This window comes from Poecile atricapillus, chromosome 2 (assembly GCF_030490865.1).
Source record: "Poecile atricapillus isolate bPoeAtr1 chromosome 2, bPoeAtr1.hap1, whole genome shotgun sequence".
Classification (NCBI taxonomy): domain Eukaryota; kingdom Metazoa; phylum Chordata; class Aves; order Passeriformes; family Paridae; genus Poecile; species Poecile atricapillus.
In genome coordinates this window covers 2785461-2812397 of record NC_081250.1, presented here as the reverse complement: position 1 = coordinate 2812397, position 26937 = coordinate 2785461, and the positions used below count along the sequence as shown (strand labels likewise).

The 26937-nt window shown below is 43.3% G+C and overlaps 1 protein-coding gene across 6 annotated transcripts; it reads right to left on the bottom strand.

Annotated features, from left to right (window-relative positions):
• Positions 1 to 1719: 1719 nt before the first annotated feature.
• Positions 1720 to 26937, bottom strand: CCDC13 (coiled-coil domain containing 13). Of its 6 annotated transcripts, XM_058832817.1 has the most exons (15): positions 26723 to 26937; positions 23234 to 23382; positions 21175 to 21317; positions 18811 to 18900; positions 18461 to 18577; positions 17556 to 17660; positions 16233 to 16397; positions 15530 to 15706; positions 13928 to 14134; positions 13023 to 13117; positions 9289 to 9372; positions 8388 to 8513; positions 5920 to 6074; positions 2685 to 2784; positions 1720 to 2472 (listed from the first exon to the last, which is right to left on the bottom strand). In XM_058832817.1, the coding sequence occupies exons 1-15, from the start codon at positions 26935 to 26937 to the stop codon at positions 2391 to 2393; spliced, it is 2010 nt and encodes a 669-aa protein (XP_058688800.1). In that variant the 3' UTR covers positions 1720 to 2390. The 6 variants fall into 6 exon arrangements, with proteins under 6 accessions (XP_058688800.1, XP_058688797.1, XP_058688798.1 ...); XM_058832813.1 differs by lacking the exons at positions 1720 to 2472; positions 2685 to 2784 and having other exon boundaries at positions 5365 to 6074; XM_058832816.1 differs by lacking the exons at positions 1720 to 2472; positions 2685 to 2784; positions 26723 to 26937 and adding an exon at positions 24872 to 25306 and having other exon boundaries at positions 5367 to 6074.

Genomic DNA, 26937 nt, shown 5'->3' with positions numbered 1-26937 from the left:
GAGATCCTGGGGCTGAGGACCTCCAGTGCGGGGATTTTTCAGGCAGAGAGAAAAATATTGTCATTGATTTTGTTCTCTGAGTGATGGGTTTGGGTCCAGTGGGCTGCTGCTCCCAATGTCTGCCAGGGTTTCTTATATTTAGCAAAATGCTGCACAAGAATTGGTCTCATCCATTGAAAACTGGGAACCAGCAAGAACCAGCACGGGGAGGACTCAAGCCAGGTCACTCTGTGGAAATGCAAGGGAGAGTGTATTTCAAAATACTGAGACGCCCTGGACATTCCTCCCCATCTGACAGGAGACAGATTGCACATTTCCATGAGAAGCAGCTGCTTGCAGGTACAGGCTGCCTAAATAAACTGGTTTATAGTGGCTGGATTCTTTCTTTGATAAGGCATCCAGTGGAGTAAAAAAGAGGAGAAAATGTTTCTGTGCAGCCCCAAACAAGCACAAGGTTAAAGAAATGAGTGTTGCAGCTCTTGAGAAGAGGTTTTCAGGAGGGCCTTGCATCCTGAAATCCCAGTTTCTTCCCTGTGCTTCAGGGGCTGCCTCAGAGCCCTTTTCCTGGAGAGAGGTTTGATCTTCACAGCTTCCCTGGGACAGGGCACAAGGAAGGGCAGCAGATGTCTCTGCTCTGCTCCTGGGAAAATATCACTGATTCACATTCCTGTGTAAGTGAAATCAGAACCTGCAGCTCCAAGTTACAGCCTGAATTTAGCAGCCACTGTCCCCACAGCCCTGCTCAGGCAGCTTTTCCAAGGGATCTGCTCACTCCTGCAGGTCCTTAAAACCCCCTCTACAGAGCCACCAGGATGGAGCTGAACAGAAACCAAAGCTATGGCTCGCTCTCCATCCAGGATTTATTCCTCAGGTTGTCCAGAGATGGTTGAGGGTTGCAAGATGTTTTTATCTCTGATGATACTGGCAGGAAAAATAATGCAATGAATGGTTCTGCTTTTTGTGAGAGAGGCCCCTGAGAGCTTGGCTGAGGCTCTAGGGCAGTGCTGGGGGAGTGGAGCAGCCTCGTGAGGGTTAATTCCCTGTTATCTCCCAGGTGCTGAGCTTATCCCCAGATCCCTGACTTCCTCCATCAGGGACTCCAGGAACTGTTTGAAAAGAGACATTTCTTGAAGAGAGACATTTCTGAACCTAAGCAGGAAAAAAGACAGGGACAACACATCTGGAGTGACTCCTGCTCTGCTTTTTTCCCACTCTGCCCAGGGGAGTCAGGATGAAATCCCCGTGCTGGGGAAGGGAGCAGTGGTTTTCATGCCCACAAATCCACTTTGCACTGGTGGTGCTGGCTGGGGTTAAAGCCTGACAAACTTCAGGCTCATAAAAAGAGGCTGACAAAGCACAGCAGAGAAAAGAAAAGCTTTCAAGACTTTCAAGCAAGAAACAAAGCAGCACTGTACAAAAATGCCTGGCTCTCCATTTGCCTGGAATCCCCAAGGCTGCTCTGCACCGGCAGGCTGCATGGCAATGCCTGATTAGCTTGCACTCTGTGTCCTCACTGTGCTGCAGGAGAGAAGGACAGGGCTGGCAGGGTTTGCAGCAGCTCCAAAAGTCCCAGCACTGCTGCAGTGAAGACCTGCCTGCATTTTGTAGCATTTCTTCCCAGAGAGAACAAGATCTGCCTGATGGATGGATGAATGCAGAGACCCAGAAACAGGGAACTCATAACTTGGATGGCAAGTTTTGTATGGAATGAGCTGAATTTAAGGTAGGTGGACTCATTGCAGGGGTAATCTGCACATTTTTTCAGTGGAAACTCACTGGAGTTTCAGAAAACTGCTGCCAGGATGTTCAAGCAAAGAAAGAGGTTGGAATGATGAGAGGAGCCTGCCCAAAGCTGATTTTCAGGTAGCTGCAGGTCAGGCTAATCCTGTGCCTCAGCACTGAAGTGCTACAGAAAGCCTGAGACAGGCAGGTAGCAGCGTGGGGATAAAAACAGAGTTTGTTTTGTTCTAAGGAAGGGGGCTGGCCCAACTTTTGTACAGCAAATTCCTTCCTGAGCTGATAAAGGCAGCAGCAGATTGAATATCGAGCCCTCTCAGGGAACACTGTGCTAAAACCTGGGAGGTTTTGCCCAAAATCCTCCTGCAGAATTGCAGCTTCCCAAACTGCACCAACCAGCTCTGCTTGCCAACCCCCACAGACAGAAATTGCTGACACATGAAAGCTTCACTTTTTGTATTTCATCTCTGTTTCTCTGCCACAAATGCTAATGAAATGACACGATCTGAGGCTGCAAAATGACACTGGTGCCTGGGCTCTCTCCCTGCTCTGCAGCCCAAAGACTGAGAATATCTGGCTTAACTTTTCTTTTGTGTGTGCTGCTGAATGGCCTGTGAAAACCTATCACATCCTCCATTATGTCTCGGTACAGTTTAAAAATCTTCCTCTTTCTTTCTCACAGTCTCCGCCAGAGCAGCCTTCAGATCTTTGTTCTCATCCAGCTGGATGCCAAGCCTGCAAGGAAACAAAAAGAAAAAAACTTCCCTGTGAGCTGGGGAGCTTCAAAGCAAATTTAGAACTGTCGCCTCTGCTCCGGGGAAGAAACACTGAAACCCTGGAGCTGCGGTGATTTTATGAGAGCCCTGAGAAAAAGGCTGAGCACTTGTTCCTCCTCTCCTTGAGGGAGGAAAGAGTAATCCTGGCATGGAGAGAGAGGGAGAACATACCTTGTGCTGAGCTCCTCCACCTGAGATTCCAGGGACAGCTTGGACAGGGCTGCAGGGAGCTCCTCTCTGTCACCCTCATGCAAGAGGAGGCTTGGCTGGGCTGTGGATTCAATCACAGAATGGAGTTTTAGTAAAAATCAGTTTTGGCAGCACGCGGAGTTAATATCAAAAAACACTGAATAAATATTCTGTCAAATCATATACTTAATCTCTCAAATAAATATTTAATCTCCTAAATTCTATGGAGCATAATATTCTATTATGCTACATCCATAACATATCATAAATATATGACAGACTTATTTTAATTACCTTCCATGATGAATTTTCATTTCAGGGCTGAATATGTGCCTAACGTGTAGGGAGGAAAACAATGAATCTAACATTGAAGTGACCAAAACAAGAGGTGTAAAACGGCTGGAAATTATTAATTTGATGTTAATCTTGTAACTGTGTTTCAGATTATGACAACTGTTGCTTCCTGAATGTCTGGGACAAAGCTTGCATGTGGCACCATTGAAGTGACTTTTGTAAAGAACTTTGATCCTCAGCATAAACAAAATGTAGGTTACTGTACTTCAAGGTGTATTTCAGAACAAGGTTCTAACTCAGGAATGCTTTCCTAAATAAAGCTATATCCAAAACATGCAGGTCTGGTCATTCAAAAAAAAAATTCAGAATTTTCAGGGTTACAGAGAAAATACAATTCAAATTTACAACTGGGACTGGAGAAGCAAAACCCAGTGAATCCCCAGAGAAGAAGGGGAACCAGAGAAGTGTTCAGGGAGCTCAGAAAGGAGTGCAGGAAGTGAGCACAGCTATTGCAGAGGATGCTGAATTTAACCCAGCACTGAGGTTAAATTCAGTTAAACACACCAGGGTGATCTCTGCTGTAGATAGAAGGCTAAATAATTTTAGCAAATGTAAATAAATTGCTAAATATCTAAAATAATCAATAGCCAGCACTACCTACCTGTAGCCAGGTAATATGAGAGAAGGATTTGTGTGGTTCAACCCCAAATAAATTATAAAAATCAAAAAAAACAACTAAATTAAGAAAACAAGAGGCTGGAGCTGTCTGCAGCCCTTATAACTGGGAATACAGCACCACGACAGTGAACAGCCAGGCTGTTTCCTGTGTTGTGATTCTACTGAACCCTGCAATTGCTGGTTTGTGCTTGTGTTGTCATGTTGGCACATTTCTCTATCCCTTTTCTCAGTTCATATCCCTCATAACATCAAATATCTTCAAATAAGTACATTTGGTATTAAAACACTAAATCCTCCTTGTGTGGAATTATCTGAAAGAACTTGGTTGGAAAGTACTGAACTCTGACAAAAACAAATGAGAAGAAAAGGCTGCATTGTGTAGCTAAAAAATGCTTTTGATCTTGAGGCTGTGCTTTACAGGGCTGAGGAAAACCTGGTGTTACTTACCTATCCCTCCTCTGGGATTATTCTTTGATAATTCAGAATTTGGATAAAGCAGGAAAAAAGCACAGAAAATGAAAAGCCTGAATAATTTTAAAACAGAACTGTGTTGTTTGCAGCTCCTTAGCATCATTATCTACTTCCCTTGAACTGAAGAGACCAGAAACATTAGATTAGCAATTAGATCAGCTCTCTCCAATTTTACACTTTCAGAAAGAAAGGAAAATATTATGTTAATTAGCAGGTTCTCTAGTCTCTATTTTGTATTCAAGCTTTTAATTTCTTCTTATTTCCTCAACCATTGGCATGAAAGCATTGAGATAACCTCCATACTCTGCTGAAGAGGTGTATTACAGACTTGTAGTTCTTGTACAAACTCCAGCTCTGGCACATCACAAAGCTCTCATCAAAGCAGGGGAGTGAAATCGATTGTTACCTACTCATCTGGTGGATTTAGAGAGGATTTCTCCTTATTAGCCTTACTGCCAATCCTTTTCTACTTTTGCTTTTAGTCCTTAAGCAGAGGAGATTAATGAACTAAATATTTGGTGAGAAGGGATCTGTCACACTGGTGAAAACAGCTCCTTCCTCTGGCTGTGAAAGCTGCCAGAGGGGAGTTACTACACCTTTACTACAGCACGACAAAACTTGACCAAAAAGCCTCAGGACCTGGAGAGTTTGTATCTCTTGGAGCTTGCAAGGGGAATCTGTGATAACAGAACACATCAACACTTCAGCAGGTTCTGTAAAAGTCTGAGTACTCAGAAACTCGGTTAAATTCTGTGCAAAACAGCACCAAAGTGCTCCCAGCACTATTGGGATCTAAATTTTTCTGTTCTCAGTTAATACAGGTGAGACAACTCAAATAATCAGTGCTCATAAAAAGACAACATGAGAATGAGTCAGGGTGGGCTGGAGCCCCTTCCAAGGACACAGCAATCCTGTTCCAAGGAACAAATCCATGTTTTACAGACAGGAGTGGGTTTGAAGCACCTATTCAGTCCCCATTCAGTCTAAAGGTTCCTCTGAAGGGCTCATCCAAGGTCTCTGCTGAGCTCTGTGGTCCCTCTGGTCACCCTAACTCAGCCTGACACCGCCCCAACATTTGCCAAATTGAAATTCCCCTCCCTGCTGTTCATCTTCTGACATTTGAAGTCTTTTTACTTTATGAAAATACACATAAAAAGGGAAACCACTGGAAAAATTTCCTTAAGAATATGTGCCATTTTATTGGTTTAGACACTTTACAGAATCAGAGTCCTTAAGCAATAAAAGGATCTGATCAGGGAAATAAAAATTTAACATCCACCATGAATTCTTCTTCTTTAACTACGCCAGGGAGGCTTTCATATTTATAGCAGGAGATTATCACGTTCATGGGATAATAAATTACACCAGATCTAATTACTTCATCACCAGCAATAGTTTTTCATAGGCACTGACAGGCCTTAAATTGGGATGTGTCCTTTAATTCTGCTCTTAACCTTCAGCTGAATCCCTCAGGCACGAGTGCAAAGGGAGCTCTGGGCCCGGGGGCGACACAGAGCAGGGGAAAGCTTTTTTCCTGGAATTATCCCATGGAAACACCTTGCAAAAATCCTGGTCCCTCTTAGACCTGTGGGAAAATCATCTTCAATTAAGAAAGGCCAGGGTTTTGCCTCCTGCCTTGCTCCTGGCTGTGAGCAGGTCCCATCACCAGGTGCAAGGTCATGCACCCGGCTGGGTTTGGCAGGTGAAGCCCAAATGCTGTCGCTGTCTATAAAGCCCAGAGGTGAAATGGGGGACGTGAGAGGTTCCCCCTCACCTTTTCTGCTCCTCAGGGCAGGTTTCTGGGCAGTTCTGCTGCTCCCTAGATCCACCTGCAGCTTCTCAAGCTGCTGTTCCAAGATGTCACTCTGCCACTTCTCCTCTCGAAGCTTCTTCTCAGCTTCCAAGACTTTGTTGCTGCTTTCCTCCAACCTGACAGGCAAAAAAAAAAAGGGAAAAAAAGAAGAAAAAAAGAGAGTTCAGCTCATTTGTGTCGTGTCTACATCAAATCAGTCTTGGTACTGAATCCTGCTTCTTCCTGCAGAGCTCCCAACAGAAGGGAAAGAACTTTCCATGCATCCAAAGCCAGAAATCCCAGTGAAATTGTAGCAGGTGACATCTTCTAAATATGCAAATGAGAATTAACTAATGAGTACTGTTGGAAACAATGGGTTTGTTACTGCAGGTTGCTCAGATCCCTTAATTCTGGCTCCCTGTGTGAATTCACCCCTCAGATGAGCAGGAAAGCTGCAGATTGCTGAGGAGAGAGACATCTTTTATTACAGGAATAATAAACTGCATTTTTGAGACACTCTGGGAAAGCTTGGAAGGCAAATAGTTTATAAAAACACAGTCTAACATTTGCGTCAGTTATCTGAGAGGAAGGAAAGAAACTTGAGGCTGCTTTTAATAAACTTGGCCATTTAGACATGACCATGGATGGGAGAGGGTGGAAAAGAAACTGGTGGTTACATCACAAAAAATCAAATTGCCTCTCTCCATCCTGCATAATCTCTCAGAATATTAACTGCAAAAATCTGGTGTGCACCCACAGATGCTGCCACTTGGGGCAGTGATTGACACCAAGGAGTTTAAAGCTAAAAAGAAATACAGATTGACTGGATTGGAAAAAAAACAAAAACAATGGATTGGACTGAATAAGAGAATTTCCCTGCTCACCCCATGGGTGGAAGCTGGGTACTCTCTGAATCAAGAGACTTGATTAGTTTATTTCTCTCCTAGATGGCATAACTAAAAAAATATAAAATATTACAACTCTAATAAAATTACATCACTGGCTTAAAAATGTAGCTCCAGGCAAGACTCGACCTCTTGTGGCAGTGAATTCCCAGGCTGGTGATGTGCTCTGAGACATTTTATTCCTCTCAGTGGTTCTGCATTCACTAAACTTTCATTTGACCCTGGTGTTCCTCTGGCATCCAATTTAAATAAAAAGCGGAGGAAAAGTGGCAATATCTGTGGGATTTTTTAATGGAATCATCTGCCAATAGGACTAATTTAAACTAAAATGCTGTAGAAAAATCCCACTTGCAGCAATTCCCAGGGCTCTTCTCTTGATTTAAGCATTATCTGTGTTACCTGAGCTTTGTTACACCCCAGCAGTGGAGGGAAGAGGAGGAAAACCTGATTTTTAAAAATACATTCACGTTGAAATCTGACTGGTGCTATATTACCCTGAGGTCTCCCAAGAGTTATTGCACACAGCCTCACAAAATTTATGTTACCTGCTTGATAAATGTGTGATAACTGTGGAGCTGCTGAATCATCAGTTTATGGCACATTTTACAAGAAACTGTGCATTTCATTGACTCTGTTTTTCATTATCCCATATTGGTGGTGGCCACACTTCAGTTGCCACTCACAGCCCCATCCTCATCTGACTGCACAGCTCTATTAAAGCCACTGGGCTTTCAAACATGAAAAAGATTTTTCCCAGCATGTATTTCCAGAATTTAGTGTTAAAAGCACCTTTTCCACAGTTCTAAAAGAAAAATCCATTTTTTTCTGACTGTGATTAATCGTGCAGGACAGAAGTTATACAAGTGAGAATGATAACTATGGTAAATTTAAGCAAGTAAGCATACAGTGCTTATTGTATTGACAAGCACACAGACAGGAATATATTTCCAATATTGGAATACAGATTTGGGAATCAAATAACACATACTGGGAAAAAAAAAAACAGTAGCTGAAAGGTGGCCAAAAAGAAATTACTTTGCTTTCCCTTCTCTCCTAAAACATGGTTGGCTTTTAACATCATCTTACATTCAATTGAATCATAGAAAATAAAATTAAAAAAAAAAAAATCACTGCTATGTCTCAGTTAAACCAGAATAAATTCATTTAGAAAAGGATACAATGAAATTTAAAAAGAATGTGAAAAGCTTTGGAAGAAAATATTATAGCAATAATTACAGTATTTACTACTGATGAATAATATTGCTGCCTCAATAAGGCCCTGCATATATAAATACAGCAATTCTGGTTTTATCTAGGTGCAGCAAGCTGGAAGATGGCTCCATTTTTTTCTGCCCTTTGTTCTAAAAGAATAATAAAAAAGAATGAATCATCAGCCAGGCAGGGAAATTGAGCAGAAGAAAATTGAAAAGCCCCTATTTAAGGCAAGGATGGCAGCGTGTGATGTGCTGTAGTGCGTGTCCCAGACTCTGCAGTGTTCCCTGATCCCAGCACCCCACAAAGGATGCTGCTGGGATGAGGCTGTACCTTTTCTGCAGCACAGTCACCAGCTCCAGGAGCTTGCTCCTCTCCACTTCAGCAGCCTGGCACAGAGCCTTCTGCTCTGTGTTCTCTCCTGGCAGCACTTCCCAGTCCAAGCTGTCCGTGCCAGACCTGAGGAAAGCACAAGCACAGAGAGTCTGTTTCCCGCTTCTTAAATAAAATAAATGAAACAAAGGCAGGGTTTGAGCTCTATCTCCAACACACTTGTCTGAAGGTGAAGGCAGAATGCAGAGCCAGGCTCACTACCTCCCCCCAGCACCCATCTCTAGACTGCAATAAATAGAACAGAAAGATTTGGATATAAAGTCGCAGGGAGAATCATTAGAAAGTTGCTTCCAGGATGCTTTCCCTCCCCATCACCCCTGAAAACAAACTTCCACCTCTGATCAATTCATTATCCCTGACTCTCCTCCCACTGCTACTGCCAAAGTAAAAGGAGATTGTATCTCCCAAGTGCTACACTAAACTATTAAATGCCCTGCTATTGATTTTCTCCCCCTGAAAGGCTTCAGGCAGCACTTGCACAATGGTTGTTCTTGTGTCCAATATGTGCTGAAAGGAAGGGGCAGTTTTCCCATGTATCCCATTATTATGTACATCATTTCTTCTCTGACCTCTCTGCTTTCAGAAAGATCTTCTTTGGAACAAAAACAGCGGGAGAAATCTTGGTGGTTGGGAGTAAAAATGGAAAAGACTGGTGTCAAACAAGCAATCAGTTACAAAATTAAGAGAGAAATCAGATGTTAGAGCCCTTGGACAGCTTCAGGTAGAAGGGATGGTGCAAGAAGATTTCATTACAGAAACAAGGCAGGCAGGACAAGGATTTCCAGCAGCTTGCAGAGCAGGGCAGAGCACCTCCCTTGCTGATAAGAGTTTACATACCCACCTTCCAGATGGGGTGCTACCCCTGAGGAAGAAAGGCTCTGTGGCTGCTGACTCCACGAGCACGTGGCCCATCGTGGACACTGCGCTGGGGGGAGGAAAGCTGCAGTAAGGCCTTCACACAGGGCAGTCTCCCCAGAATTCCAGTCCCTTCCCAATGCCTGTGTTTTGTAGGGAAGAGCTCCCTCACCTTAAACCTTCACCCAGCCTTGGGAGAGGCAATCCCAGCTCCAGGCAGTTTGATGGTGTTTGCATGTCACAGATTTCCTAACGAAGCCATGCCACGCACAACTTGTATCTCCCAATGCCCTTTACAAACGTATTTTCCATAGCTTTATGGAATCTGCTTTGTGAAAACCCTCAGGAAGATCTATCAGGCTCATTGTTGTAAGAGAAGGAGCTGATAACACCAGAGTACCAGTGCAAGCCTGGATGAGTTCTGTGTATAATGATGTGTGTTTAGGACACCCCATTTCAGTGGGTGTGTGTTTGGGACACTCCATTTCAGTGTGGGTGTGTGTTTGGGACACCCCATTTCAGTGTGTGTGTGTTTAGGACACCCCATTTCAGTGTGTGTGTGCTTAGGACACCCCATTTCAGTGTGTGTGTGTTTGGGACACCCCATTTCAGTGTGTGTGTGCTTAGGACACCCCATTTCAGTGTGTGTGTGTTTAGGACACCCCATTTCAGTGTGTGTGTGTGTTTGGGACACCCCATTTCAGTGTGTGTGTGTTTAGGACACCCCATTTCAGTGTGTGTGTGTTTAGGACACCCCATTTCAGTGTGTGTGTGTGTTTGGGACACCCCATTTCAGTGTGGGTGTGTGTTTAGGACACCCCATTTCAGTGTGTGTGTGTGTGTTTGAGACACCCCATTTCAGTGTGGGTGTGTTTAGGACACCCCATTTCAGTGTGGGTGTGTTTAGGACACCCCATTCCAGTGTGGGTGTGTTTAGGACTCCCCATTTCAGTGTGTGTGTGTTTAGGACACCCCATTTCAGTGGGTGTGTGTTTGGGACACCCCATTTCAGTGTCTGTGTGTGTTTAGGACACCCCATTTCAGTGGGTGTGTGTTTAGGACACCCCATTTCAGTGTGTGTGTCTGTTTGGGACACCCCATTTCAGTGTGTGTGTGTTTAGGACACCCCATTTCAGTGTGTGTGTGTCTGTTTAGGACACCCCATTTCAGTGTGTGTGTGTCTGTTTAGGACACCCCATTTCAGTGTGTGTGTGTGTGTTTAGGACACCCCATTTCAGTGTGTGTGTGTCTGTTTAGGACACCCCATTTCAGTGTGTGTGGGTGTGTTTAGGACACCCCATTTCAGTGTGTGTGTGTTTGGGACACCCCATTTCAGTGTGGGTGTGTTTGGGACACCCCATTTCAGTGTCTGTGTGTGTTTGGGACACCCCATTTCAGTGGGTGTGTGTTTGGGACACCCCATTTCAGTGTGTGTCTGTTTAGGACACCCCATTTCAGTGGGTGTGTGTTTAGGACACCCCATTTCAGTGTGTGTGTGTGTTTGGGACACCCCATTTCAGTGTGTGTGTGTTTAGGACACCCCATTTCAGTGTGTCTGTTTAGGACACCCCATTTCAGTGTGTGTGTGTGTTTGGGACACCCCATTTCAGTGTGTGTGTGTTTAGGACACCCCATTTCAGTGTGTGTGTTTAGGACACCCCATTTCAGTTGGTGTGTGTGTTTAGGACACCCCATTTCAGTGTGTGTGTGTTTGGGACACCCCATTTCAGTGTGTGTGTGTTTGGGACACCCCATTTCAGTGTGGGTGTGTTTAGGACACCCCATTTCAGTGTGTGTGTGTGTTTGGGACACCCCATTTCAGTGTGGGTGTGTTTAGGACACCCCATTTCAGTGTGTGTTTGTCTGTTTAGGACACCCCATTTCACTGTGTGTGTGTTTAGGACACCCCATTTCAGTGTGTGTGTGTTTAGGACACCCCATTTCAGTGTGTGTGTGTTTGGGACACCCCATTTCAGTGTGTGTGTGTTTAGGACACCCCATTTCAGTGTGTGTGTGCTTGGGACACCCCATTTCAGTGTGTGTGTGCTTAGGACACCCCATTTCAGTGTGGGTGTGTTTAGGACACCCCATTTCAGTGGGTGTGTGTTTAGGACACCCCATTTCAGTGTGTGTGTGTTTGGGACACCCCATTTCAGTGTGTGTGTTTTTAGGACACCCCATTTCAGGGGGTGCTGGTTTCCTCAACATTAATTCAGCTGCCCAAAGCCAAGTCCCTGCAGACTCACCCCAGGTTTCCTTACTTTAGGAAGCTAATACTTTAGGTAGCTAACAAGAGGATAAAGCCTTAATATTGTGGAAGAGCTAGATGCCTTCCAGGCTAGGAGTGGTTAATCCTAAAATCAAGTTATACTGACAGGCTTGGCCCTGTCTAAAAATGCAGATTTTTACTCTGCCATCTCCAAAGGGTTTAGCATCTATTTATAGGGTTTTTCATTTCACCTGTTCTGATAGGAAAAGATGATTCACTGCAGTGAACTGAGAGTTCATCAGCATATTAAAGTTAATGGATAGAGTGAGCCTTGCTGACCAAGTTGTTAACAGCTCTCAGAGTTTTTCAGGATCATTCATTGCCCACCTGACACGTCAGCTCTTTCCAGGACAGAGCCCTTGGCCCTGTACACAAGCAATAATTTATGCATTGCACTTAGTGGTTTTCACAAAGCTATTACCCAGCTTTGGTTCCTGCTTACCATCAGCAGACATGTGAGGTAAAAAAAAAAAAGGAAAAAAAATAAAAGAGCGGGTATAAAATATAGGTTTGCTCCAGGAGAGCACAACTTCTACAAAGATATAAGGGGGAGAATTAAAACAGTAAGAAGGGTGAAGAAACTTTCAAACTAAGGATGTTTTAACAGAATTCTTCTTAAATTGTATAGTAATATTCTACTTAGACTCAGGGATACTCAGCTGATTTTAAAGCCAAATTTTGTGCCTAAATAATGAGGTAAGAAATTACACAGAAGAGATCAGCTGTAACTTTAACTTGATGAGAAATTTCTCCCATCCCCATCAGACCAGTCTCAAATCCTCACTATCAATTAGACCATGAACTCTAGCAACAAACTCAGCAGCAATTTAACATGAAAGGATATAACTTGCTGTGGTACCATGGTCCCTTTATACAGCCAGAGTGACCCAGAGTCACATCAGTATAAACAGAAATCAGATTTATTGCTGCACTAAGATTAGTGTAATTTACACAGTCCTCAGCGAGGCTTTAGAGTGTGTTTGGTAAGAACAAATTATATGGTGTGTTTTCAACATTTCTGCATGTAAATCCTACTCAAAGAGCATTTATTGATTTAAATAATGCCCCAGTGATTTAGTGCCTACCTAAAATGGCACTTTGCATTCATTCCCCACCCTGCTCACAGAAATCTGCTTGTTAGAAGCCCTGTGTCTCATAAGGGAAAAGACTCCCAGGCACTTAAGCTGACCACGTAAACATTATCTGAGCTGCAGCAGGAGAAATAGCTGCACTACCACCACGCCAAATCTAGTCATGTCTGCAAGTCTGTACATCCTCCTCAGTTCCAGGACAAAAGTCCAAGAGATAATGTGATTAGAGATTCTCATAAATTGCAAACAGGCTGCCACAGCTGTTGGCACAAAGCACTTGTGGTTTGATGAATCTCCCTGGGAAAACCAGGCTCCTGATCACTCAAACAACTTGAAATATTGACTTTCTGGTCTTCTTACCGGGCAGATTCTGTCCTTCCAGCCTTGCTACTGCCTGATCCCTCAGGTGCTCCTGAGTGCTCAGAGCATGGTAGATTAGCAGCTTCTGACTCGTCCTATGGATGGGCAGATTTCTTCTGTTAATGGTGGAGCATGTTATAAAACCAATCACAGTTCAGTGGAAAACAGCTGCACCAATGCCCAATCAGCAGCTTTTGATTATTGCTAGAAGCAAGCCAGAACTTTTGATTTACAGGACCTCCTCAGGAGCTTTGCTTTAATTCCTATCCATTACAGGATGAAAACAAAGCAGAAGTCAGTAAAAACTTTCATACAAAATTTCATACAAAATCAGAGTGCACTAATAACTCACAGTGCAGCACTATCACTGTCAGCACAGCTGGTTTGTGTCCCTAACCCAGGTTTGATGCTGGATTCAATGCTCCAGCCCCCATTCCTGAGGTATCTGGCAGATTCACAAGCTCCCCATAACCCCAGGAGGCTTTTGGATCAATGGGAATGGGATGCCTAAACAGTTTTCACAAATCCTGACTGTGAGACAGCAGTAGCTGGGAACCTGCTGATGTTGGTGTGACACATTTGTTTGCTTCCTCCTCCCAGCAGCCAAGGGTGCTGAACACTGAGGAGTCTCCAGTGCAGCCCCAAGTCCTGCTGTCAGTCAGTGACAGTCCTGACACGTATATTTCTGTGTTTGCTGCTGCTGAAACAGCCTGAACTTATGCACCAAGGACCTGAGGAGTTACAAAAGACAGTTCCTGCTTTATCATTCCGTCAGGAAACACTGTCAGGACAGGGATCACTGTCTGGAGGCAGCAACCATCTCAGATAACAAGTGACAAGGAAGTGGAAGAGCAGATCTAAAGTGATTTCCAAGTGTTCTCCTCTAATTAATTTGTTCTGCCTACCTGAAATGCGAGTTTCTCCACCTCTGTCTCCAGTGTTTTAACCTTTGCTTCTCGCTCAACCACCAGCTCCCTGAGCTTGTCTTCCATGATGTTTTGTCTCTGAATCCCAGGGTTCAGGTGCTGCCCTACCACCTGCTGAGGCTCCTTGTTCTTATCCTCCTTCTGGCTCAGGCCCTTTAAGAGCTCTTGCATTTGTTTCTGCTGGGTCTGGTAAAATAGAAACAGGTGAGATCTTTATTTTGGACACAATGATTATTTTAAACCACCCTCCCAAGACAAATATCTATTTAGGAATGGTAGGGCAAGCCCATTCCTTTGGTGGGAGCACACTGGTGTCACTGGTGCCACTTTGGCAATTTGATTTGTTATGTTGACCTAAGCAATGGATTCAATTTGCTGCCAGCTCTGCTGCTCAGTGTAGCAGAAAGCAGAGCAAAAAAGACTGGCCTTTGATAAAGAAGTGACTTTTCCCATAAACTGAATGAAACTCAAGATTTCAATGTGCTTTTTGTGGAATAAGAACGTGATCAGATTGTGTGATAGCAATATTAAAAGCTGAGGGCTCTATGGGGTGACAGATATGAGGCCAGGCTGTTTCACCAGTGGTTTTGGAGGCTTTTCCCACACTGACAAATCTAATCCCTGTCAGGCAGTTTGTTCTGTCAGGCCAACAACCTGCAAGTGTTTTTGTGATAGAAGGGATAAAAGAGATTAACCATCCCTTCCCAAATAAACTTGCATCTTTCTGTACTCATTTTAGTGGGAATACTCAGAAAAAGTGACAAGTTGAGAAGTGTTCTTTGGCTCCCCTAATCTGCTGGTCAGCACTGCCTGGTGGGAGAAGGGTGAATGCCAGCTGAGCTAAAACCTACCTACAGCAGCAAGGAAATCTGAGTGGTTCCAAAGTAGTGAGGAGCTGGATCAGGAAACACAGAATTAACCCTGCTAGGAGGTGGCAAATTCTCTAATATATTTGCTATTTTAATTGAGGAAGGCTGTCTAGAACCATGGCAGGACAAAGCCAGCAGCTTTGTTTCCTTCTCAGTTTCTTTCCTTCTCAGCATCTTTGAGCCTTTGCTAAAACTCTTGGTTTTGAAGAGGCCAAATCCTCTCAGCTCCAGCTACTGCATGTGAGTGTACACATGGTTTAGTACTCATGGTTCAGCTTGTGTGTTGTGGGCTGTGTAGCAAAATAAATGGAAGTTTTGTTACAAACAAAAAAAAATTCCTGCAGGACTGCAGGCATTCTAAGGAAAAATAAATCTACCAGAGGAGCTGGAAGCAGAACAAAGAACACAGGGCAGTGCCTGGGGTCAGGACTGAAGCCCTTCCTCTACCTGCTTCAATCCTTCTGCAAAATGTTTCTGCCAGTCCCTGCAGCTCAGGGCCACTTGACTGTAACTGTCACACCTGGTGCTGTCTCACAGCCCTTACATGACCTGATCCAAAATGCAGAAGGACTTCAGCTGACAAGGAAACCTCTGGCTGCCACAGATGGATCCATCAGGCTCCTGTACACCCTAAGGTTATGTGTGCCATGAAGTGATATCATGTTTTATCACCTAGAGAAACAGGGCTGGGACCAACAGACACAGACTGTACCAGCAAGGCATCTAGGAGCTCATCATCGTGTTTCCCTTTCTCCAGCAAGGTTCCAATCTGTCCGTTCAGTATCTTCACTTCTCCACACAGCACTTGGTTCCTGGCTCTTGAGGCATCCAGTTTTTTTTTCAGTTCCTCATGGTTTTTTTGGAGAGTGTTGTATTGCTCAGCGAGTTTCTGCAGTGATGCAAAAGGAAATTAAAGTTACAACTCATCACCAAGCCCCAAGTGCTGTGGTGAGCAAAAACAATCACACATTACCTGATAGGATCTAAAAAATGGGACTGGAATACTGTATTATTCCTAAGGAAGTAGAAATCATAAATACTACTTGCTGCCTGCTTGCCAGCATCAAAAAGAGTCTGTCTGCTCAGGAATCCAGGTGGCCTGGGTGGATTCCCCATTATTCTGGATTCTGATTCTCCATTATTCTGTTCAAATGGAGAAGCCCAGAGCTCTACAGATACAGGAGGTCTGAGGGGATGTCTGTATTTGGGATGAAGAATGCACACCTGGCCAGAGGGGTGCTAAGGGGGTTAGCTGCAGCAGGGCTTGGCTGTGAAGTGGGGCAGAGCTTTCTCCAGCAGATCAGATGGGTTTGTGAAATGGTTTTAGCTAGGGTGTAACACACCCTGAAGGCAGGAGAAGTTATTACACACTGCTCCACACCCAAACAAGACTCTGTTTGTTCACAGGATTTTACCTCCAAAGATTCCCTCTTCTCTTTTTCCAAGCTGCGAATCTTCAGCAAATTCTTCTCTTGGACTGACAACTTCCTTGAATGAGGGAATGCCAGAAATCCCTCATTCACCTCAAGCAGAGAAGCTGTGATCTTGTTTTGACTCAGTTTATGCTCCAGCTCTCGAACCTATGGCACAATAATCACAACTCACCCAGAGTTTTACCAGGGAGGACAAAAGAGGAGCCAAAGGAAGCTCGGATTATTTCTTGATAATCCGTTTTTCTGTTTAACTAACACAGAGCAGTGTCTGGTCTTTCAAACTGAAATTTAACTGCTAATAAACATGCAGATTTTAGGGCATCTGTGCAGGAAGGAGATCTGAGCTTTTGTGGAGCCACAATTGGAGGCCAGATAGGCACTCCAGAGCATTTGGAATTGCTGCTGTGTGAATCCAAGTGAACTCAGCGTGTCAACTGCTCACTGCAGGCTGCCTTCCTAGGCAGTAGAAGGAACTGGGCACTGCCACAGTTCAGTTCCTCTGCCCTGTTTTGGAGGAACCTGCCTCACCTTTGATCCAGTGAGTGGATTTACAAGATCCCCACTGACTACAGAAGGGGTCTGAGGAGTCTGGATCAAAAAGAAATCTGTATGTTAGAATAGAGAACAGTAGGAACAGTTTTTAGATGAACCTCAGGCAGGGGATATAACAGGGGGAAATGGAATTTGCTCAAGGAAAAGCAGAGGTTAAAAATCTCAGTCAATCAGAGTGCAAAAAAAATATCACAGTTTGATGGCATGTAATTGAACAGCAGAAAAATAGGAAAATTACGTGTTGAATTGCCTGAGAGAAGTTTTATTTAGATGCAGAAAAAGCTGCTTGCCTGACTCCTGCTGACATTTCAGCTAAACTCTGCCCTTCAGAAGACTCAAGAGTTAAAGATTTTACTGAAGTTCCTGAGGGAACAACTTGAAAACCTGATCTGGCCTCAATTCTTCCCATCTGACTCCAAGCACTGAACAAAGGTGTCTAAGTCAGAGCACAGACACTGACAGGGCTCCTTCTGTTCTCGGTAGAAAGAGGCACCTTCAAAACATTCTGGGACTTGAACTAGGCTGCCACAGCTCCAAGGTCACTGAACTCCTTCCTTTGACACAGATGTGAAAGATTCCCAGCTGAATTACCAAAGCTTGCATGGCTGCAACAGTCATTAACATGATGTACGCACATCAACACAGAGTTGTTAAGAATTAATGAAAACTAAACTTTTACCTTTAATTGAGGTGATATCTCTACTTGGAAAGAGAATTCCAGCTGAAATGGCACCGTGCAGGGTTGTAACTCACCCTGGTTTGGAGAAGAAGAATTTGCTGAGCTCGTCCACGCCAGCTGCCAGAATTGGTCAAGAGACTTTGGATATTCACATCTTCCCCAACTTCTTTGGCTAAAATCTGGGAAAAAGGATTAACATCAACAATAAGGCTTAAAAGGATGTGTTTGGGTGAGGGGAGGAAAAGCACCTCTCTCTAACAGGAAACACAGGCAGTTTTCAATATACACAATTGTTTTTGATATGATGAATATTTACCCCTGACTAACCAGGAACAGAGTAGAGATATTGTCTTAATACACACCAGGAATTGAGCCAATCGCCCTTGCAAAATTCTGACACAGCTAAACTTAGTATGAAGAGCATTTAAATTATTTATAAAAAGGTCAGCAGAGTTCTATTTTTAGGACCATATTCTCTACTCTGATCTGCATTGCAGGTCTCCCACACAAAGTAAGGAAACCAAAGAGAATCAGAGCACATAATAACACTTAAATCCATCATGAATCAGAGGAAAAGGTTATTCTGGATGACATTCTAACAGACTCCTTAAACACATGCTTTAGTTCAAGCATGGCCTTTAATCCCATTGATTCCCATGGGACCGGAACCTACATTAAAAGTAAATACATAATTAAATGTATGGGAAAGGAGGAATGAGCTCAGAACTGTTCTGCTGATCTGGGACTTTAAAACTCAAAAGGATTTGTGTCCACTGGACAGTGGGAATGTCAGGCACAGTGGGGGCAAAACATGAGATCCGTGTCTAGGAGCACAATTTCAATACCAACCCCCACCCTTGTGCCTTCCTCACCTCTCTGCTCTACTGGAAGGGACAACCAAAGGCCAAAAGGCTCCCAGTTTCCCAAGACTGAAGCTCCTGCAGGGGTCCCAGCCCCAGACAGCTCCCTGCAGTGGTACCTTTTGGGTCAGCTTCAGTTCCTGTTTCACGTTCTGGAGCTGGTTCCGATATTCCGTCACTTTTATATTGGCTGTGGTCAATTTTTCCTGCAGTGCTTTCACCTCTGGACTTTCAGCCTTTGAGGAGAAGAATGTACTTGGTGAGAACAGAACCCTCAGGGAAAAGCTGAAGTGATTAAGATCCATGGATCTGTTAGGAGCACTGAATTGTTTTGTTCCAGACCTAATTTTTGGGGCATAGAGGAGGTACAGGGGAATTTGGTTCCAAAACTGTGACAGGGATACATCCTTGTTCTACAAAGGAGCTGAGTATCAGCTGCTGATTTCTTCATTTCAACTACAATTCCTACCAAGTTTCCTTCCAGTATTTTCAGAGTTGATTCCTTGATTCCTGCAGCATCACCACCAAGGGAATGGATTTTTTCTGTGGCTGCCTGTAGCTGGAAAAGAACCCCATTGTTAGTGTTGAATGGATGCAGAGAACAGCATCACCCCATGGAGTATTAATTAGCAAAAAAAGTATAACTTGGATGTTTATTTACTCTAAAAAAATCCAAAATCCCTTAATTTTCCCTTCTTTTTTAACAAAATCAGTAGGGAAGCATAATAATTTTTCTTCTGAAATGCTTCCCAAAGAATCATGTTATATTTTACTGTGGAATAATTTCAGAAGATGTCTCTAACTTGCTGAGATGAGATTAAATTTAAAGTATGGAGACTTCTAAGGCATTTTGCCATCAAAAGTACCTCAAATCAATGTTTATATACATAAATCCAAAGCTTGTCGAGCCCAGAATATTTAATAAAAAGCAAATAGTTCTACTCACTAGAGGAATATAAAAGATGAAATCTACCTGTCACACTATAACTGAGATTTAATGGTGTTAAGGCTCCTTTTCTTTAGCTGGGAGCTCCAAAGCAGCATTTTTTAACCCATGAAGAATAAAGACTGTCTCCTCTTTCTTGCCACTGCAAAGGAAAACAGACATACAACCCCTCCTGCTCTGGATAATGCCCTATGTTGCTGCTACAAAGGTTTTTAAATGGATGAGAGGGCAGGAATCTGGGCTGGAAAGGGCAGGAACTGCTGCTTTAACAGTCTGGGATTTCATTCTTGGAGGTGGGTGGAAAATCTTGATTATTTTCCTGAAATGAAGAAGGCTCTAAGGAAGAGCTCCTTCATTAAAGGGACATCTGGGGAAAAAACTAACTCGGAGCCAGCTCTAATTTCACCCTTTTTCATGTGTTAGGGCCACTCTTTCTATCCAGTTCATAAAGTTTTGTAGTCAATGGGCTGAGAATGAGGAATTTCAGCTGGAGCTGGCAGCTGCTGGCTCAAGTTCTGAGGAAATTTTCTGCAAGCATCCCTTTGCTTACATGGCCCATCCTTAGCCAAGTGATTGTTCAGTGGCCACACCTTCCATTCTGTTTGGGGCAACACAATTGTAGTAAAATACTTATGACTTACAGACTTTTCAGCTTTCATGCAAGCAAAGAGCTAAAAATATGTAAAATAACAGCGTTTTCTACCTATCACTCCACATTTTTGATAGATACCTCCTAGTGTCAAACTTGGCTTTCATTTCACACATCATTTACATCTTCATCTTCTTCCTGAAATATTTGTGCTCCTTTGTTTTTTGGGTGAAAATCTGAGAATATTTAATGTTTCTGTTTGAATAATGGTCATTACACTTCTGCAGTAGGGGAGCAAAACCAAGTTGATTTTTCCTTAAATTACTCATTAATTGCTCCACTACTTGGGATTTTGTAGGTCCCAAACTACACCTGATACTTGGTTGCCAACCTGCCAACTGTTTGACAAGGCCCCTCTGACCAGAACACTGTAGATTTATGCAGGAATTCTCCAAAATTTAATTTAATCTGCGACTTCTTGACCTTTCAGATAGCTGGGCTGCAATTCAGGCAGATGCACAGCTCATGACAATAAATGATGGTGAAAGACTGAGTCAAAATGCATCTGTCAGCATTATTGATTCATTTAACTGATGTCTTCTAAGAAAGAAAAGTTCAGAAAAAAATTAAAAATTATAAAAAAAACCCAAAATCACCAATACTGCGTAAGGAAGAGGAGCAGTAGCCAAAGGACAAAGCAAATATTGACATCAGGACTTTTCATTTTCAATCCAGCAGCCACCTGAGTAAAATGACTTCTGTGAAAGGTTGGCAAAAAGTCACAGTAAACCAGAAAATTTAATCTGCCTGAGTGAAGATCTGCTGTCTTATGTGATGTAGTTTGGTGTTGTCTCAGTTCTGTAAGTACTTATTCCAGAAAGAAGCTTTCATTATGGGGATGACAAAAGCTTAGAAGAATAAATAACTAATTATTGACTGGTATTAATGAGGTGGGAATGTAAGATATAAAGGTGTGAAATTTGCTTCTCCTCACAAAAAAATAAATAATAAGAGAAATATCATTGCCAGACTGGTAGAAAAGTCTCTGTACTTTTACAAATGAACATTCCTAATTGCTGTTTAATAAATCCTTGACTCATTATGACTTGGGGATATCCTTTCCTAGCTCCTCCTGTCTGAAGAGGTGAAATTCCAGGGACAGAAATGACTACAACCCAAAGTACAAAATGATTTAAGAGCAAATTCAACACAGGGACATGAATCAAACCCATTTTCTATCCCAGAGGTTGGATTTACATGTTTTAGGGTGCAAAAAGAGAACAAGAAAAACGTCTCACTTCTCTCTCCAGCTCCTTGACTTTGTGATTCAGCTGCTTCACTCTGGCTCTCTCACTCTCAAACTCAGCAGTTATCTCACGGTTCTTTTTGGCCAACTCAACTATTTTAGTGGCTGCCACATCTCCAGCTATACCAGACACCCCTGTGAAGAACACATGAAAGCAGAGGGCACATCTTACAGGCAGGATTCAGAACAGACCATGCTTTTGTTCTCTGTCACAATGTACTTTCATTGTCTCATCCCTTCCTCTCAGAGCTGTGCCAGGCACTTAAATGAACAAGTGAGGGCAGAGATGTCAGAGGTGCCAGCTGGATGGGTTGGCCCTTTGATTCAGCAGCTCACCGTGGCCACATTTCCCACTGTGGCAACAGCCACGTGTCACAGGACCACAACAGTGCTCACAGCAACATGATTACCTAGAGAGGGCAGTGGTGTTTCCTGCTCACCGCTGGGAAGGACAGCTGGGAACAGGATTTTTTTTGGCATTATCACAGAAAAAGGCAACACTCTGCTTTGCCTGGTTGTTTACTAGTGGAGGAGCTGCTGGAACAGAGGTGTGAACATCTCTAGACACCAGTCCTCAAAGGTCAGGCACAATATTACAGCTGGGTCCTGGACAAGGTCCAGGAAATTTCATTGTGCCTATTTATAACCCCCTTGGGATTACACAGGGAGCTTTACTGGAGGATTCTTTTAATTGCTCTTTTAAACAGCCATGTCACTGGCTCCCTCATCAGGGAGGGTTTGATTAGTGCCACAAATGAAGCAAAGCCCAGGCCTGGCTGTTGTGTCACCTGGCTCTGGTTAACAGCACACAGGTGAAGGAAAGCTCTTGTACAAGTGCAAAATCAATCTCATGGCAAACAATGCCCACAGAAACCTCCAGCTCAGCAAGGAACATGAGCCTGCAACAACAAACCCCTGGTGGCGGGGGTGAAGACTGAACTTGGCTGCTGTTGTTCCTCTTGACTCTTTCATCCTCCTTCAGAGCTCTGCAGTAATCACTTTTCTTTGATATTCATGAACTGGGGTGGGATGAGAGGTGAGAGATCACTCACAAGTGAATGCTGAGGCCCATAGACCCCTGAGACATTAACGGGGCTACACAGAACACAGCTGAGAACAGAATTTGTTTCTATATCACTATTTAAAAACTTGTAAAGAAAATAATTTATTGTTTTAAATGAACTTATTTTAAAAGCATTTAAAATGCTTTTTAGAAAGCACTTAAAACCAATTCCTTATTTTTAAAAACATTTCCACTGTTCTCACTTTGTGTGGTTTGTGTTACCTCTCCCACCTAGGATCTACTTTCACCTCAGCTTTCAGGACAAATAATGGCTGCTGAGAATCACAGTAAATACTAAATTAACCAAAGCCAGGTTGATGCTTCCATGGTAAATTGATGGTCTTCAAATGCATTGCACACACTCAACCAAGGCTTTTCATTCCCAAGAAATGTGGGAATTGCCACAATGCAGACAGGGAAAACAGAGGCAAGGGATTGGCATCAGCCAGAGAAGCTGCAACAGCACATCTGGCTCCTGGGCCTGACCAGGAAGAGCTTATCACCTTTCCTACACACAAACTACAGCTGCTTTTCAAGGTGTAATTTAATGTTATTTAGTTCTCTTCAAGCCAGGTTATCACTGCTGTCCTGACCAACAGTGGCACCCAGTGGAGGAGGTGCTGCTTGCACAGTTCAGTTTTCAAAAGACACCAAAATCACTTTAGAAGCTGAATTTTGCATTCTTTCAGCATCCTGCTTGTGCCCTGTTCAGGCAGGAAAAAAAAGGAGCCCGAGTAAGAAATTTAACCCTACTGAGCAGAGAAAGCTGCAACACAGCTCTTTAATACTAAAAGGAAGTTTTCCAAAATATTATTTGTATGGAACATCATTATTTTTGTGCAAATAATAGCAAGGTTCCTTTTTTTTGTTCTGTGAGGAACAGAAACCACTGTGTACACTAAAAGAGCACTACTCTTTTCAGTGACAATTTTTTGTCATCACCATCAAGCAAACCAAGATGGTGAGAATACAAAGTTGCTGTGTTTACCTGACAGAGCCAACCTTTCCTCCTGCACTCTTCTCTGGAGCTGATTTATTTCAAAATCTTTCTCTGACACCAGTTTGTAGAGCCTGCAGTTCTCATCCCGGACCTCTCGGAGCTGATCCTGCAGCTTCTCATTTTCAGCCTCAAGAAAACTGGGAAAAAATAAACCATAATGACAAATAATGTACCAATAGGTGCTCCTAGAAATAAAATAATGAAACAGCTGATAGAAGGGCTGAGGTTACCAGGAGTGAGTTTACTGAATTAGCTAGAATATCCTAAACCTCAGATAATTATCAAATAACAAGCTGATTACCCGGTCTATTCAGTTAATATCTTCTTAAAAGAAAAATCTGTACTTTCTTGAGCTGTCTGGGGCAAAATATCACAGAACAAGTATATTGAGATTGAGAAATAGCATAATCTCAGTGTTAGTTACCTGATTCTTCAGGGGAAGTCAGGCAGCATTCAGCATGTGGGACATTCAGCTTTCTTTTCTATACTTGACAAAGCCAAGAGAAGCCAACAGAGCATTGACTACAAAGCTGCCTCTGGAGTCCTTTAAAAATCAATGTTTTAGAGCAATTCATAAAAGACTGATTTCCCATGTCCTCAGCTGATTCTCTTGGAACCTTTCTTGAACATCAGTTTGTATTGTTAATGGTGCCTTTTGGAATTAATTTAGAAACAGAGAATACCAAAAAAATCCCTCTGAATGGAAAGAAATAGCCCTGCTTCTCCTAGTCTTCGGGACATTTAGCAACATTTAAAGGTTTCATCTCTCTAAGACATCCAGAGAATTAATAACTTTAATCTAATTACTGCCCTGATGTGATGGGTCCTTCAAATAGAAAATCCAGGAGCTGTGGCCTCAGGGGCTCAATTCAATTGTGGAAGTTCAGAATTATCCAAGCTCCCTGACATGGGGTCCTTGAGAAAACTTGGGAATCAATACAATTACCCACACACAGGTGACATTTGAGCTGCCCACCTGACCCCAGCTGCTGCTGGTGGAAGATGCAGGTCTCCAGCGCTCTGTGATTCCCATGTAGAAGTTCCTGATAATCTGCAGCATCTCAGTTATCCAGACACCTAAATCAGCTGGATGAATTGACTTCTAGATTCTCCTATTTTCTACAGGGTAATGCTAAATATTTACACTTTGGAGAAGTGATTTGGATAAAGCCCAGTTGTTACCTTATGTACCTGTACACACAGCCAAAGTCAGATGTCTCAATAATAATCTCAAATTTTTGATTCCAAAGTTTTAGCAAGCTCTTAGCACCCATTGGATCTGAGAGCTTTTAAATGCACCCTCCATCTGCCCATGTCAGAATAAATGACCCCTTAAAACACTGCTATAAACAGCAAAGAGTTTAGGAGAGGATTCACAATACATAATTAAGAAATGCACTTGTGTTTCAAAGCTGCAAATCAAAGGGAGATCAAAGGCAGCTGTTCACAAGGAGAAGAAAGCAAGGAGCAATGTGAGCAGAGGAGGGACAGAACTGAGTTATTCCCACATCACCCACCCAGAGGAGAGAGCAAGGAAACTCAGATCCAGTGAGAGACACCTGAACCAAAAGATTTTGAACAGTTGGGGGATTAACATGGAAAAAAGGTTCTAAGCTCTTAACACACCTGAGCAGTGAAGTCTTCTCAGAGCTGCAGTCCAAGTCTTGAGGAAAAACACTTAGAGGAGGATGGACAGAAATCCCAACTGCACAGAGCTGGAGTCTGCTCTGAGGAACTTCCCACCCCATCCCAGAGCGACTCCCTGTTACAGAGGTAGCAGATCCACCCGAGTGCCTCAGCTACAGAAAATGGGCTACAAAAGGCACCTCTTTTCACTCTCCTTCAAGGAATCACAGCCAGGTGGAGCTTATGAGCACAGCTCTGCCTGGAATTCAGGTGGTTTCCCAAATTGCATGCCGTGTTCAGGCCAAAAAAAGTCAGGAATTAAACTTTTGTCAAATTGTGTCTTTCCTAAGTCTTGTTAGAGATTCTCCACACAATGGGGAGTCACTTAAAAACATTCAAGTACACCAAACAGAGAAGGGAGGATAAAGTTACAGAGAGAACATGACACAAAAGCAGAAATGTCAGCTAAACACTTGTCTAAACAAGATTTGGGAGTAGGATGGGAGGAAGGAAAAACGAATTCCCAGGGCTCGGAGGAAGGGAGACTTCTGAGAGGAGAATGTTTTTTTCTGATTGCTTTTATAAACAACAGTGACAAGCTGAAATCACTGCCACTGCAGGCCATGTGGAGTCCTGTGATCCTGGAACAATCCTCTGATGTGCTGTCATGGGAATACTGCAGAGAACATCCTGGTGAATCCCTTCCAGAAACAAATCCTGACTGGATTGGATCACTCACAACCACTCCTCTGCTGAATGTACACAAGCAAAGGACAATTCAGATATATCTGCCACACCTGCCATGTCCAATGGGGACTTTTGACAGTAACACAGAAACAGAGGTAAATAAAAAATCTGGGATTACTCAGGCCTAAAGTACTGAACTCTAAATAGCAGAGAATTACTGGGCTTTCCTGTACTCTGCACACTGCCCATGATGTGCCATGGGAGCACCTAAATTCCTTTTTTTCCACCAAACATCTGAACTATGTGAATCAGCCTCACAGAAATTTTTAAAAATTCAGATTTCTGTGGTAATCTACAGATTATCAGAAAAAAATGGTGAAGGGCAGAGGACAGCTGGTAGGGGTCAGATTGGCGGCTTAAGGTGGCAAGTCAGACAGCTCTGCTGAGGCACCAGTGCGTGAAGGAATTTCTCCACCTGGCTTCACCACTACCACAGAGCAAAGCCCTGCACAGCCAGCACTGCAGATACCTTTGGGGTGTGTCCAGCCCCAGACCTGTTGTAGTCGGGAAAAGAAGCATTAATTGGGTCAGAAGAAAAGGCTGACTATATTCTGGGAGGAAAAGAAATGATCTGAGCTGGGGCTTTAAATCTCTGCTCCAGTACTAAGCTCAAAAGAAAAAACAAAATTAAGGGATATCCATACCAAAATGCCTAATTGTCCTGGTATATCCATCTGATCCACCAAATCAGGATATACTGCAGAGAAATCCCAGGGAACACTCTTCTGCTCTGCAGACCTGTGGCTTGCTCCCATTAGCTGCTTTGCCTCTGTCCATCTTTGGAAATTATTCATGTAGAGAATCTATTTGCTTAGAGCTAGGCAGGAACTCACCAGCAGGTCAGAGGATGCCGGTGATCCCAAAAGGCTGGATTTTGTCAGGTAGTACCTGGCTGCCCCTTCATTTGTAAAATACTGATATTAAAGAGCACTGCACAATGCCCTGAGGATAATTAGGGACAGGAAGAATCTCCTCAGGATAATGAAAGCCCGGTGTGTGAAGACAGAAAGTGTCCTGTCAGTTTAATAATATTGAGTTTCATGAGATCATAAGCAAAATGTATTCCAGTGACTTCCTGAAGGACTGGCACTGCCAGACCTTTACCTTTTGCTGGCATCTTCATTTACAGGAGGTCCTTTATTAAACAGGTTTAGGTCACTCAGGGCTTTTATAGTCTTCTTTGTGCTGCCAGTGTTCTTCTGCCTGTTCTGCTTTTCCTTCTTCCTCTCCATCAAATCTTGCAGCCGCCTTTGCTGTTGCTCCTGATAAGCCTTAAATTGGCTTTTGAAATCTTCATTCACTTTTACATCTGGCTCCAT

What these genes read in the sequence shown, in the direction of transcription:
- CCDC13 (XM_058832813.1), bottom strand. Translation starts at nt 26,937, where the DNA reads ATGGAGCCAGATGTAAAAGTGAATGAAGATTTCAAAAGCCAATTTAAG. An exon ending in TCAAGGAGCTGGAGAGAGAA is followed by an intron (nt 18,901 to 21,174) that starts GTGAGACGTTTT and finishes GTTCTTTTCCAG; the next exon opens with CTACAGGCAGCCACAGAAAA. An exon ending in GTGACTGTGCTGCAGAAAAG is followed by an intron (nt 6,075 to 8,387) that starts GTACAGCCTCAT and finishes TTTGCCTGTCAG; the next exon opens with GTTGGAGGAAAGCAGCAACA.